Genomic DNA, 15,649 nt, shown 5'->3' on the forward strand with positions numbered 1-15,649 from the left:
TCTTTAAAATGTGTTATTTACAGATATCTCAAATCATTTTAAAGATATCTGGAAATGCTTTACAGATATCTCTAAATCTTTCAAGATACCTTAAAATGCAATTTGAGATATCTGTAAATGATCACTTGGCTTGCCATAATCAGTGAATGGTGTCCACTTTTTTTTAAAACATGTCTCATAATGGCCACAAGGGGGTGATTAAGGAACACAATATAAGTAGTTCTCAAATACAGTAAGTATATTAATGAGGTTAATATATTTAGATATTTATATACACAGTATTGCCACTGGAGGGCATAAGCAACATTACTCAGCAGGCCTGTGAAAATGTAGAATTTAATCAAAGTAGTGCAGAAAAACAACAGAGGTTATATGGAGTAGTGGTTAGGACTCTGGACTCTTGGCCACAGAGTTGTGAGTTCAATCCCTGGGGGACTGTGATGTACCCTTGAGCAAGGTACATTACCTAGATTGCTCCAGTAAAAACCCAACTGTATAAATGGGTAATTGTATGTAAAAATAATGTGATATCTTGTAACAATTATAAGTTGCCCTGTATAAGGGTGTCTGCTAAGAAATAATTAATTGTTTATGTTTTTTGAAAAATAGTTGATTACATTTGACCTGTCTTCAACATCCAGTTAGACTTAATGTTGCAGTTCCTCACCTGCTACTGTATTTACCTGCAATGCAGTTACAGGGAACACATTTCTGCTAGTTGGACTAGTACAGTAATGCTTTGTTATGCAGCAAACTTGCAGGGAGTTGTTTTGTGAACCAAAGGTTCAGATCCCATTAGCACTTTTAAATAACTTGACTAATTCAGTTTAAGGAATGCTAACGTCTTTATCATTGTTGGTTTTGTGTCAAGGATGAGCTTAGGGAACTCCTTATAATGTTTAATATTGAGTACAAAGTCGTGTTTGACTTCTATAACAACCTGATTTTAATATTCAAATTGGACTTCTGAATACTTTCAAATTCTACAGTATGAGAATGAGAAAGCTTTATAGCAGCATCGAGGGCTGTTGCTGTTCTGGTGTCTACTGCCCCAGTCAGACAGCCTGTACAATAATGAGGCGCCTAGACTAAGGCATGCCTCTGGATACAGAATACAGTATCAAAGTGTTAAAGCCCTTGTGCAAACTCAGTTGGCAGCAGAATAGCATACACAATGACAGCAGGTGACAGACAGAAACAAATGTGAGTGGCAGAGTATTCTAAAAGGTATGTGAGTAAATGTGGTTCAGATAGTGTGTCTGCAATTTGTACGTCTGTCCTGAAGTCTGGGCTTTGAAGTTTTGCATTTTTTTTTCTCTTCAGAAAAAAACGATGCTATATATATATATATATATATATATATATATATATATATATATATATATATATATATTCAGACATTACATTTCAATATCCATAGTTTTATATATCAAAGTTGACAATAAAGTAAAACATTAATGGTTACATTTCTATTTCAGGGAACCAGGGTTATGATAATAACCTAACATTCCCTTTCAAGTACGAAATGTAACCATTACCTAATGGGTGAGTAATACCCAAAGCTGTCGCAAGGGCAAGTATGTGCGTTACCATTAGGAACCCCAGTAACAAGTATCTAGGGCACTCACCTCTATACTTTGGTACACTCAACTAACTGCTGAATGGAACAGCGAGGATGGAGAGTACAGGTTTACCCCGTGGAGGTGGGTTGTTGAGGATTTGTGGCACACTCCAAACCCGGTTTCTCAGAAATATCGGATTCAGTGGTCACGAGCTGCGACACATAGTGAAGAACCTATCTGAAGCAGCAGAGAGGAGCAGCAACTGGCTCTAGTTGAGACGAAAAGATTCTGGTTGGGGACCTCAAGCATAGTAGAAAGAAAGCAACGTCGATGTAAAGGAAGGTAAGTAAGCTGGGCTTAACTGGGTGGGGGACGGAGGGGGGTGATGCTGGGACACCAGAATCACTGTCGAGCCCTCTTAACGTGTCGTGGGCTAGTCGATGAAACACCAAGGATGGAAGGTGGCCAATTGAAGACCCCAGAGAAGTACCCTACTCAGCTCAGTCCAGATGGTTGTCATGCTGATGCGCTAGGGAGACCGCACTGTGGTTGATCCCTGGAGCCAGCATTGCAGCCATTGTGTGTGCTGATGCGCCAGGGAGGCAAAATAGGCTGATCCCTGGAGCCAGCATTACACTTCAGCCATCAACACCAGGCAGAAGGATATCTACATCATCAGATGGAAGGACATGCAGATGGATCACATTAGTTTACAGTAAAATAAGCTATGTCTTAGCTGGTGCTTATCTTGGCGAGAGCTGAGTCAAATATCAGCATGAAGTTTTAACACCTACTCTCATGTAATGGAAATCATAAATCCTGTGTTGTAAGGGTCGACTGGGAAGACGCCCTTAACACTCTAGTTCCAAAGCCAGGGTTTTGAGGATCCACAACATTTAGTCTGTAGAACCTAGTAAAGGTATGGGGAGAAGCCCACACTGCTGCATTACGTATGTCTTTGACAGATGCACCCTGGAATAAATCCGACGAAGTTGCCATGCCCCTGGTGGAATGGGCAGTGAGCTTCTCTGGAGGGGGCAAGTTGGTTCACTCCTAGGCAGTCCTGACTGTATCTGCTATCCAATTGGACAGTCTCTGTTTAGACAGGGCATTACTGTGGGACTCATAGCAGACAAAAATAGTTTTGACTGCCGCTGACTTTTCATCCTGTCAACATAATACACTAATGTCTGCACAGGACAGAGCGTATGGAGCTGCCCTCTCAGACTGGAAAGGAGGTGGATGGAAAGCCTCCAGTTCCACAGACTGGTTGACATGGAATGCCGAGATAGTCTTCGGCAAACAAGTAGGATTGGTACGGAGCGTAACCTTTGTCTTGGCTTCTGCAAAAATTCAGTAGGCTTTCGCAATTGAGAATGCCTGCATCTCACGCACTAACTTTGCAATTGCAAGCAAGAAAGACGCTTTGAGCAATACAAATTTCAGCTCAGCTGAATGCAAGGGCTCAAATGGATACTTCATGAGTGCATATAACAGTTGTCTCAGTCACTGGTGTGCCAAGGCATCTACCGTGAGCGGGTCCCCATCTTCTATTATGGAGAACCAGAGGGGACAGTGGGTTGATTCCTGGGAGGCAGAGATCTATCTCTGCTCTCCTTAACCTCTCCCAAATGAGGCTCACCACCTCGGTTGAGAGAAGGTCAGCAGCCTAGTTTGTCACTCCAGGCAGATGAACTGCCCACAGTGAGAGGAGGTTCTCATGTGCCCACAGTAAAAGCTTGCGAGCCACACGATGGAGACTGGGCCTGAGGCTGCCCTGGTGGTTGATGTAAGCAACCACTGTTGTGTTTTGTCTGTATGGACAAGCATATGTCTCCCTTGAACCTCCTGCAAAAAATTCTGCAAGGCCAGGTAAACTGCCTGCAGCTACAAAACATTTATGTAGAGACCCTGCCATGGGGGGTGCCACAAACCTTGCACACCCCTGCCATTCCACACTACGCCCCAGGCTGGATGTGTCCTTGGTGAAGACCTTGCTTCTGGTGACACTGCCCAGCGCTACACAGAGGTGTAGATGGGTGGGCTGTTTTCACCAAGAGAGTCTTTAGACAGTGGCGATAGACGGTCACAGTTCAACGTGGGCTAAACAACCCTGCTGTTGAACCAGGCCTGCAGAGGGCGCATGCACAGGAGACCCAATGGAATGGTCTGGAGCTGCTGCCAATAAGCCCAGAAAGCCCACTGATAGGAATCGCTCTTTACTTTTTTGTCACGCCCACCTGATTGTTACTATGGTTACACCAGTCCGCTTCCGCTGGGGCTCGAGATATTTTAAAATGTAGTGCTAGTGTAGTCAGTCGAGTTCAAATGGTGGATATAGCATTAGTGAATAGTTTAAAAAAAATGGAATCAAAAAGCAAAAAAGGATTGTGCAGCTATAACAAAGAATGGGAGGCAACATACATCTGGATGAAGTTGGTGCCAGGGGAGGAACAGAAAGACAAGTGCACAGTTTGCCACAAAACATTTACAATTCCCCACGGATGAGAGAATGAAATTAAACAACATGCTGCGGGCGATTTGCACAAAAGGTTTGAGCTACAGCAAGAACAAAATAAATCGCTATCTAAGATAGCAGTAATAACAAAATAACTGCCGTCGAGCTGACCAGCATCTACCACACAGTTCGTCACGGGCATTCCTGTCGATCAGCAGATTGTGGAATAAAACTTACCACCACATTGTTCCCAGACTCTGACATAGCATGAAAATTGTCATGTGGGCATACAAAATGCTCTTCAATTGTGACACATGTGCTTGCTCCTGCTTCTGTTGATGGGTGCTTAGAAAATCTGCAGGCTAAAATGTTCGAGGTGGCGGCTGACTCGTGTGTTGATATGAAAATGTACTTTTCTGTAGCTTCAGATGCCTGCAATCATGGCAACTCTTTCCTCTTGCACTCCGGTTTTGGACACCTGTTCTTATGAAGACAATGACGAAACACCTGATGCTATATTCAGTCAGATTGTCACAAGATTAGCTGAACATGATCTGAGTTTGGAACAAGTTTCTGCCTACACAGCGGACAATGCTAGTATAAATTATGGGAAACATAAATCTGTATTCAAAAAGCTTCAGGATAAGAATCCTGGCATCATTAAAGCAAACTGCATGGCCCACATTCTACACACCTGTGCATGTCACTTGTCATCATCTGCCAAACGTGTCTAAGCTAAAAATAATTTTTGATTTTGTGTAAATTTGACTCTATGTAGGCATGTATCTACAAGGTGGCTAAGTTTGTTCACTGCAGTCAAGAGGTTACACGATTACTGGCCCGACTTAAAGAGCTACTTCTTGTCTTTAGGGGAAGACGACTGTCCAAGAACCCTGTGGAAATACATTGAACATGATACAGAGGGTGATGGGATACCGTGTGGACTTGAGAAAATGTGAAATTCCTACAAAATGCACTTAAGAGGGAAATGAAGTAACAGCATGTGAATTGTATGAAACCATGGCCATACTCCATCTAAAAATCCAGCAAAGAATAACCGACTTTCTTTGGATTTGAGGCCAGCTCTGCCATGAAGCAACTTACTACTTCGCAGGCTTTGACAATTCGAGAGGACTTTTTACATTTTTACCAGTATGCTTTGGCCTACTTGGAAAAATGGTTTGATTTTTCTGAGGATAGCTACTTAAAGTGAATGCAATGCTTTAACTTTGAAGAAAGAGTTCAGCTTTGCTGAACTATGTGATGCAGTTGAAGCTCTTCAGATGACATCCAAGATAGAAATTGATGCTTTCTATAATGAGTTTTGCATTATTTTGCCATGTCTGAAAAGCATCACAGCATCTACAGACCCTGTGGGAAAAAATGGTGCACTTTACTGAAGAGCACAAAAGCTCCAAATATTACTGTTCTGGTTTCTTTAGCATTAAGGCTTCCTGTAACCAACACCTTAGTTGAAAGACTCTTTTCCTTAATGCCTGGTGCATGGACAGATCTGTGTAACCGGAGCAGTGTGGAACTCATCAAGAGTGAGATTCAAGTCAAGGTAAACCATGAACAAGACTGCCAAGAGTTTTATGCCTATGTTTTTAAGGAAAAGGCACTTCTGGAAGCTACCCGATCAGAGAAGTATACGTTCAAGGAGCAGAAGGAAACATAAAAATTACTAGTAAGTAGAATTCAGCTTCTTTATCAATTTGCTGTCCAATTATAGGTTACAATGTTCCTCTACTTGTAAAACAAAAATGCATTAAAATGTTGTCAGCTTTTTTTTATGTCAGGTGTACAGTGTTTAAAGTGGTTTGAAAAAAGTGCTGGTATGCACAGAAAAAAATGTGCTGGGGAGGACTCGTTTGATGATTTTACCACATTCAGCTATACGGAATATGTTTAATTATATTAATTTTATTAAAACCTCTATCACAATCAGCAGTACTAACAGCTAGGGTGTAAATAGTACTGAATAGTTTTTTTCAGTTTTTAAGGAACGTTCCTTTTTCCTGTTTATTTGTAGTAGAAGCTCTGCCGACAGGGAGAGCTTAACCGCAGGTGATGTGCTGTCTGACTCCACGTCCTCAGACGGGATTGCCAGCTTCTGTTCGCTCACCTCCTCCGAGGCGGCGATGGACAGCACATCATCCTGTTTTCCAGTCTGCGCTCGTAGCCCCCTGGGGCCCCAAGGGGACAGACGGGGCAGGTGGCGCTTAATGTTCATGCAGTAACTCTACAAGCACAGTTTCTTGGTGGGAAACAGCTGCCCAGAGCATCTCCATCAGCTCTAAGGTCACCGATCGCTTGGTATGGCGAATCTAATTTCTTGAGGGAGGAGAAAGGCAGAGGAAGATGAGGAAGACTGTGAAGACAGCTTCCTGCCTGGGCTACTTTCCCAGATGCATCGTCCGATCTCCCTTGGCACAGAGCCATGGGGTGAGGACGCAGCCACCTCTCTACCAGAGGATGATGGGGAAGAGTGCTGTGCAGGAGTGAGGGACGCAGAGTGCTCTGTAGAGCCGCGGGAGAGACGGAGAAATGTGCACAAAACTCACAGAAACTGCGGTTAGTCAGTGCCTCCTTGGCGTGTTCGGGCACCAGGCAGGAAGAGCATCTGCCCTGCTTGTCTTCAACAGGCAGACTGGTCTTGCATGTTTCGCAGAGATAAAATGCAGGCATGATGAAAGAAGTAATCCAGTGTACAGTAAACAATGTACAGGTGCTGTCTCAGTCTGCTTATAGACAACAATGGGGCAGATCAAGACCCGAACAAGACCGGCTTGGTACTGGACCGGGGATGGAAGCACTGGTTGGTAGCGGGTCGGAACCGGGACAGTACCGGGTCAGTTCAGTAATGGTTTGGTAGAATACTGGTGCAATAACCTCGGCCACTGTTCGGTATGGTACCGGGTCAGGAACTTAGCGAGTCGAGAACAGAACTGGTCGGTTGCCGTGGGTAGCACTGTACAGGGTTCCACACCTGTACAATCTACTGGCAAAACCACAAAATGCACAATATATGCATAATTCATTGAAAAAAAAAAAGCACACTAATTAGCAAAAATTATACAGTCATGAGCAACACGTACTTATCTGATACCAGGATCCCCTGTCAGGTCAGTCTTGTAAGGAGAAATGGCGCTGAGATTGGTGCACGCAGTCCTTCTGTACCCTCGGGGGCAGGCATGACTGCGTCACAGGCTCTGACGTGCAGCTTTGGTATATAATATTCAGGTTTTGGGGTCTTTAGGCGGTAAACACCCATTAGGTAATGGTTACATTTCGTACTTGAAAGGGAACTAAGTATCTGACTTTAATTCCTAAAATTAAACCTTGGATATTGAAACTTGACATACAAATGGCCATGTTAAAGTAGAAACGCTTGTCCAATGACAATAAAAATGAAGATCAAGTTCACACCATTTGTATAGCATGGTTCAAAGACCAAAGATTAAAATAATAAAACCGTCATCACCCAAGTCAGTTATTTTTTACTGATAATAAATAACTAAGGAGTAAACGCTGGAAATGATTGATCGTAATAATGATTATAATAAATAATAAAAAAAATCTAAATAACGAGAAGGTTTTATTAGGTAAGGTGCAGAAGTTAAAAATGAGCCTGAAGTTTACAAGACTGCAAGTAACGTTAAACAAAGATTATGAAGACCCTAATGAAATAGAGTAACAGACCTATTGCATTTACCTTATATAAACTTAAAGGGTTGAGTGTTTTGATAAGGCAGCAGAAACCAGTTCTCCACTTATTCCCTTATGTGGGGGAAAAGGAATGTGCTACAATAAATTATGGATTACCGGCAGCAGATGTGATCATTTCTCAATGTTACAGTGTGGAAAAAGAAAACAGCCAAAAGTTAACACATTTTTGTTGATGTGGGTCTATGATGTGTTGTTAGAACTGTCCCTTATTCCACAAGAGGTTGAGGAGTTCAGTAGTACAGTTTGAAGAGCATTAGAAGGATTAATTCTCCCCACTTAACAGCAAGTTGTGATGTATATATCTGTCACTGATGCTGGTGAAAGGCTATCTGTTAGACAGACACCTATATGTTTAAACACTGCAATGTGACCTTGTGACACCTCATGAGATTAGATGCATTAGTTGTATTATTACATTTGTACATTGATAGGAAATCAGCTGTCAAGTCTGTGGGAGTAAGCTAAACCTGCCAAGTAAAACATTCAGCAAATGCAAAAAGTACTGCCTTTGGTCTTAGAATGGGAGGATTTATTGGCTGCTACGCTATGAGGATGTGAGCCAAACCCTGGGGAGATGCAAGATTTAGGTTTTACTATCATTAGCTCTTTTTTGGAAAGTTAGGGGTGAATAAAACAACTGTCAAAGCATTTATTAATGCAAAAGGTACAATATTTTCTTATTAATGTAAATGAGTTAATCAGTGCATTGTACAAACTGGAATATTATTTGTATCTACAGATGCAGAGAAAAGGCCATATGTTTCTGAAACAGTATGTTCAATAAAATACTCTGTAGAGAGCTAAATATTGTAGTGCATATGGTTGCAATTTTTAAACCACACACTACAGTACAATAATACTACAGTACAATAAAAATGCCAAATCATTTAATGATGTATTGAGTGTCAGAGAGAAAACGTATGGAACGGAATATAGAACCGTATAGATCAGTGGACCTCAAACAAGGATCCGGAAACACCTGGGGGTCCACATAGGTTGCCCAGGAAGAGAATGTACTGTATATATATATATATATATATATATATATATATATATATATATATATACAGACGTGCTCAAATTTGTTGGTACCCTTACAGCTCATTGAAATAATGCTTCATTCCTCCTGAAAAGTGATGAAATTAAAAGCTATTTTATCATGTATACTTGCATGCCTTTGGTATGTCATAGAATAAAGCAGAGAAGCTGTGAAAAGAGATGAATTATTGCTTATTCTACAAAGATATTCTAAAATGGCCTGGACACATTTGTTGGTACCCCTTAGAAAAGATAATAAATAATTGGATTATAGTGATATTTCAAACTAATTAGTTTCTTTAATTTGTATCACACATGTCTCCAATCTTGTTATCTGTCATTCAGCCTATTTAAATGGAGAAAAGTAGTCACTGTGCTGTTTGGTATCATTGTGTGCACCACACTGAACATGGACCAGAGAAAGCAAAGGAGAGAGTTGTCTGAGGAGATCAGAAAGAAAATAAGACAAGCATGGTAAAGGTAAAGGCTACAAGACCATCTCCAAGCAGCTTGATGTTCCTGTGACAACAGTTGCAAATATTATTAAGAAGTTTAAGGTCCATGGAACTGTAGCCAACCTCCCTGGGCACGGCCGCAAGAGGAAAATCGACCCCAGATTGAACAGAAGGATAGTGCGAATGGTAGAAAAAGAACCAAGGATAACTGCCAAAGAGATACAAGCTGAACTCCAAGGTGAAGGTACGTCAGTTTCTGATCGCACCATCCGTCGCTTTTTGAGCGAAAGTGGGCTCCATGGAAGAAGACCCAGAAGGACTCCACTTTTGAAAGAAAAACATAAAGCCAGACTGGAATTTGCTAAAATGCATATTGACAAGCCATAATCCTTCTGGGAGAATGTCCTTTGGACAGATGAGTCAAAACTGGAGCTTTTTGGCAAGTCACATCAGCTCTATGTTCACAGACAAAAAAATGAAGCTTTCAAAGAAAAAAACACCATACCTACAGTGAAACATGGAGAAGGCTCGGTTATGTTTTGGGGCTGCTTTGCTGCGCCTGGCACAGGGTGCCTTGAATTGTGCAGGGCACAATGAAATCTCAAGACTATCTAGGCATTCTGGAGCGAAACGTACTGCCCAGTGTCAGAAAGCTCTGTCTCAGTCGCAGGTCGTGGGTCCTCCAACAGGATAATGTCCCAAAACACACAACTAAAAGCACCCAAGAATGGATAAGAACAAAACATTGGACTATTCTGAAGTGGCCTTCTATGAGTCCTGATCTGAATCCTATCAAACATCTATGGAAAGAGCTGAAACTTGCAGTCTGGAGAAGGCACCCATCAAACCTGAGACAGCTGGAGCAGTTTGCTCAGGAAGAGTGGGCCAAACTACCTGTTAACAGGTGCAGAAGTCTCAGTGAGAGCTACAGAAAACGTTTGATTGCAGTGATTGCCTCTAAAGGTTGTGCAACAAAACATTAGGTTAGCGGTCCCATCATTTTTGTCCATGCCATTTTCATTTGTTTTCTTATTTACAATATTATGTTGAATGAAAAATCAAAAGCAAAGTCTGATTTCTATTAAATATGGAATAAACAATGGTGGATGCCAATTACTTTTGTCAGTTTCAAGTTATTTCAGAGAAAATTGTGCATTCTTTGTTTTTTGTGGAGGGGTACCAACAAATTTGAGCACGTCTGTATGTATATATATATATATATATATATATATATACTACAGCACATTATATTAACGCTGTCATATCTCCCCCGCCACCCCCTTCCACTAACCTGATGGCTCTAATGACAGTTTTAAGCGCTGGGGTGAGATCCTCCACTGATACTTCACAGTGACACCCTTTCTCATCAAATCCATCATCCGTCCCCAGATTGGTTTCGGCTGGAAGATAAAGAGAGATCAGAATTCAGCGTTGTCGTTTCAGGAGGTGTTAAACATTAGCTGATTGTTGTTGTTTATTTTTCGGTCCTGTGTGCAGTAGAGTTGGTGTTGTTAATGGCTTCATAAATACTTAACCCTTGAAGAACTTCTAGCCAAACTCTGAAAAGAAACGTGGGAGTTTGTTAATAATCAAAACAGTGTTTGTAACATTGCCTTTAACACAACAGTATTGTAATCCGGCCGGTGTGTTCCTCCACTGCTGATCTATCTACCCCCTTAATATTAGCATCACTAAAATACAATCATCCTGCATCACAGGACATCCTGTGCAGGAAGGATGTCCACGAAAGAGCAGGTTTAAAACATCAGCAAGGCCACTTGTGACACAAAAGTTAAATGCCAGCAATCAAAGTTTCCTGGTGCTGTACGGTTTCCCTCGTTGATTACATGTTTGGTTTTCCTGCAGCGCTAGGTTTTATTTATAAAGGCATGAAACCTTTATGAGATTGGGGGAAAAAAAATCAACTCGCCTCAATAACATTCTTGTAAACAAGCGACAAGAGAGAAGGAACCTAAATGGCTGATGCTAATGCATGCTACTGTTGTCTGGTGTGACTGAGGAGGACTAAGAAAAATGAAAGTGACAGACTTGCGTCGTGCCCCCCTTCTTGCGGGAGTGGAGAATGAGTGCCCCTCATGAAAGACGAGTTACCTACACTGGACATTTACTGACTTGGCCTTGGGTATTATACAGCCACCTAAGGCTGAGTGACCAATAAAACAAAAACTTTAAAACCGTCAACAAAATGTTGTGGACTGTTTAAAATGAACCAATGCTGCACATTGTTTAAACATGTCTGTTGGCTGTTGACAAAGAACGTTACTAATTAGACCTGATTAAAAGCCTCTGCAAGCTTTATGAACAGCAGCCCTGCACATGTCACCACAATGCAACACACAACTTTTATTACAATAATAATACTCATCATTTTCACTTTATTCAACACTTTAACAGGCCTGCATGCTTCATCAATAATACAATGTTCACAAAAAAAAAAAAAAACTTACTGATAAAGAAATCAATGCCATGCCTAATTAAAATAGGACTTTATCTGCAAAATGAAAAAAAGTTATCCGGTCTAAGCGGTAAAAATGTAACTGTCCACAAAACATGCACACTAATCATTCTATTCTAGATTTTATACACAGCCACTCAAGAGTAATTCATGTTCATTCTTAAACTTTTGCCTGCCATTAGTGGTAATCCATTCAGGTTAAAATTCATTTTACACGTGAATATTGAAATGTGATGCAGTTTTCACATGTTTACTACCCTTGGTACAATCTATAAGTAATGCATAAGAAAACAGCGTGGGACACAGTAAACACAGATCTCTGTTTTGCATTGGAAAGTTTAGGTGGAACAGTCGAAAAGAAGCTGGATAAATTTGGGGATACCATCTATGCATATGGAAGCGAGAGGTTTGGAGTTGAAAAAAGAAAGGAGAAAGTACAAACTATAGACGGCAGCAAGAGATTGAGCGCTTAGTTAGAGAAAGGAGGCAGCTGAGGAAGCAATGGAGGAGAGCAGAACAAAGTCAGAAGGAGGGACTCAATCTATTACAAAGGGTCATAAAACATAAGCTTGCAACACTGTGCAGAGCTGAGCACCTACGGAAACGAGAAATAACTTTTATAAAGAGAACTAACTTTTATAAAGATCCATTCAAATTTGCAAAGAAGTTATTCACCAGGAAGAAAAATTGCACACTAAAAGCAACTAAGTCTGAGCTGGAGAGATATCTTGAGGAAACGCACACAGATTCAAAAAGGCAGGAGCCTATGTCGATTCCTTCAGACATCACACCTATCAATCCACCAGAATACCAAATGGAGGGCTGCGCACCTAGGTGGAAAGAAGTAGAGCAAGCTGTGAAAAAGGCAAGGGTGCCATCATCTCCTGGGCCTAATGGTACATGGGAAAAACAGGCTGTACTAAGAGCATGGCGCTGCGCATTGTTGCTCAGAGATTGTCAGCTTACCTATTGAAGAACTGCTTCATTGACACCTCAGTACAAAAAGGAGAGGAAGGAGCTCGATGTGACATTCCTGGATTTAGCTAATGCATATGGATCAGTACCACATGAGCTTCTTTCGGCAGCATTTGATTTTTTTCAGTGTACCGAGGACAATAACAAACTTAGTGAAAGCCTGCTTCGGAGATTTGCAATTTTGTTTTTCAACTTCAGAATTCACCACTACATGGCAATGTCTAGAAATTGGAATAATGGCAGGATGCACCATTTCTCCACTGGCTTTTACCATGGCAATGGAATAATTAGGGCGTCAAAATGGGTAGTGGGAGGAGAACGCTTGGCTTCTGGAATGCGACTGCCACCAATTAGCGCAGTGGTTGCCAATACATAGATCACAAAAGATTTTTGGTGGATCTCGGGACAAATCAGAACAAGCACTAACAGCATACACAGTTTTCTTTACGGCTGATGGGGAGAGCCTTCTGTGCCGTCTGGTAGCACAGATGAAAATAACCCTGATTTATCTCTTATACTCGTTTGCAAACAGTTTGAAAACTTGTCAAACCAAGATGAGGAAAATAACAAATTATTTTCATGTAATTGGAGAGGTTTCAAAAGAAAACCGCGATGAACAGAATTCATATATGTCAGCGTCTTTACAAGAAATGAGCAATGAAGGCATGTCAGAAGATGAAAGCGAACAGGGAACTTCGAGAAGGGCTATGTTAGTTACAGCGTGTTCACAGTTGTAAGTAGCAAAAAAACATACAAGTTCACCCAACAATGGCTAATAGATTCTCCCTGCCTTAAGTTTGACAATGTAAAAAAAAAAATCCATGTTTTACACGTTTTGTCAGGATGCAGGAAAACTGATGGCAGGCAAGACTGAATTTTTAACAGGGAGCCAGAAGTTCAAACATGAAAATATATTGAAGCACAGTGCTTCAAAACGGCACGCAATGTGCAGAGAGACATACATCTATAAACATCAGCCAGACCATCTCGCTACTATAAACAGGCAAGGAGCACATTCTAAGGAAGATGCTACCAGGTAGTTAAAAATAAAATAAAAAGTTGTCCATTATAATTTTGTTGATGCAAAAGTACTGAACTGCACAAGTGTTATGTAAAAAAGGAAGGAAAAAAACATATTCAAAAATACATTTGTATTTTTTATTTGTGTGCCCCTACATTTTTCAGTGCAATACCTACATTTTGTAACATGGGCGCACATGTGCCTAAAAAAAAGTGATAGCGTAGAGCCCTGCCCGCACCAGGTTTCAAGACTCAGATGAAAAATGCTGGTAAGTTTCTGTTTTATAACTACCTATGCTTAATATTAAAAATGTTTTGATTGCGCGTTTGTTCCGTTTTTGTTGTTGTGGTTGTTTTTTTTTATTATTGCTATCTTATGTATTGGACACTATTATATTAAATCCCGTTAATAATTTTTGGTCATGGCTTACTGGTGGATCGCGGAGCCCGTTGAGATCCACCAAAATGGATTGCAATGTTTGGTGTATTGGCCACCACTGAATTAGAGCACACATGGATGCCTGCACTAATCAGTTATTGGGCAAACTAATCAATAACATTGAATGGGCACGAATGCAATTCAAGCCCACTAAGTCAAAAAGCATCTCTATAATTAAAGGTAAAGTAGTGGATATGAGGTTCTACCCAGTGCTTAATTTGTAAATCGGGAGGTCCCGGAACACATAGTGAGCGCGAGAGGGGGGGTGTTCCGGGGGGCTCTGAGGTACCGGAACGCATGAGAAAAAAAGTGACAAACACAATGTAGCCAGACAATGTAACTATAACCTGTGTTAAGGTGTCATCTTTAGCCTTGGCTACAATGCTTGCTGCTGCTAAATGGGCCTTGGTTCTGGCATGTTCAAAAACCTTTTTTCTGAGGGCTATTTGTTGTTTTTTTTACGTCGGAGGCAGAGGACGTTACTGTACATTCCATCCACTCTTTCGCTAGTTTCATCCCTCCCTATGATTAATACTTCTAAGTCATCTTGAGTAAAGTCAGCCAAATTACTAAATATTATTATTATTATTATTATTATTATTATTATTATTATTATTATTATTATTATTATTATTATTATTATTATTAATAATAATAATAATAATTGAGCTATACACCTCATTTCCAAAATAAATAAATACAAACATCTACTGGTATTGTAACGTTATTGTACCCAAGGCTTAATTATATAACTTGTGATTACATATTTGACCTTGAGGAATGAATGTATTTTATACACGACGATTTACAACTACGGTTAAATATTTTATAATTTAATAATGACGGCGATTCACCTAGTCCACAAGGTGACACGTAGTATCAGCTACGATACAACAACCTTTTAGGAGGATATTGCACATTCTAATGGATGACGTTCTTAAACGTCTATTATATTTTACACGCACATTAAATATACATTTTCTAAATGTTATTTTACTGTGTTAAACACTAAAAAATACTAAATATATATACATTTAAACTTTGTTTTTATAAAATATACATGTTGCGGTTAAGGATCCGGCTCAAATTAAGCATTGGTTCTACCTTAACAGTGAGGCAATATCAACTGTGTCTGAGAAGCCTGTGAAAAGTCTTGAGAGTTGGTATGATGGGGACCGAAAGGACACAGTTCGTATCGGAGAAGTGAGACAACAAGCAGTGCAAGGGTTAAAGAGCTAGACAGCAGCACTTTACCGGGCAAACTCAACGGAGGAAACTGGTAATCAATCAGGTGCAAAAGCAGGAGGAGAGGATGGGGTGTGTAAAGGCAGTTTCCCAGGCCAAGCAGGGAGAATGGACGAGATGGGAGAGTGTGGAGCAACACAAGATCGGCTGGCGAGATCTACGGACAATGGAACGCAGCAGGATCAGTTTCCTCATCAGGTCAACATATGATGTTCTCCCATCAATGCAAAACTCTGCAAAAATCTATGGGTA

The 15,649-nt window shown here is 40.7% G+C and overlaps 1 protein-coding gene across 2 annotated transcripts in view; it reads right to left on the minus strand.

The window, feature by feature from the left end:
• The window catches only part of LOC117402960 (potassium voltage-gated channel subfamily KQT member 5-like), a 259,050-nt gene that overhangs the window by 12,343 nt on the left and 231,058 nt on the right, over positions 1–15,649 (minus strand). For both annotated transcript variants that reach the window (XM_034004698.3, XM_034004697.3), the window contains exon 12: positions 10,534–10,642. In XM_034004698.3, the coding sequence (XP_033860589.3) occupies positions 10,534–10,642 (109 nt within the window). The remainder of the gene's footprint in view (positions 1–10,533; positions 10,643–15,649) is intronic.

Source organism: Acipenser ruthenus, chromosome 5, assembly GCF_902713425.1.
Source record: "Acipenser ruthenus chromosome 5, fAciRut3.2 maternal haplotype, whole genome shotgun sequence".
NCBI lineage: Eukaryota > Metazoa > Chordata > Actinopteri > Acipenseriformes > Acipenseridae > Acipenser > Acipenser ruthenus.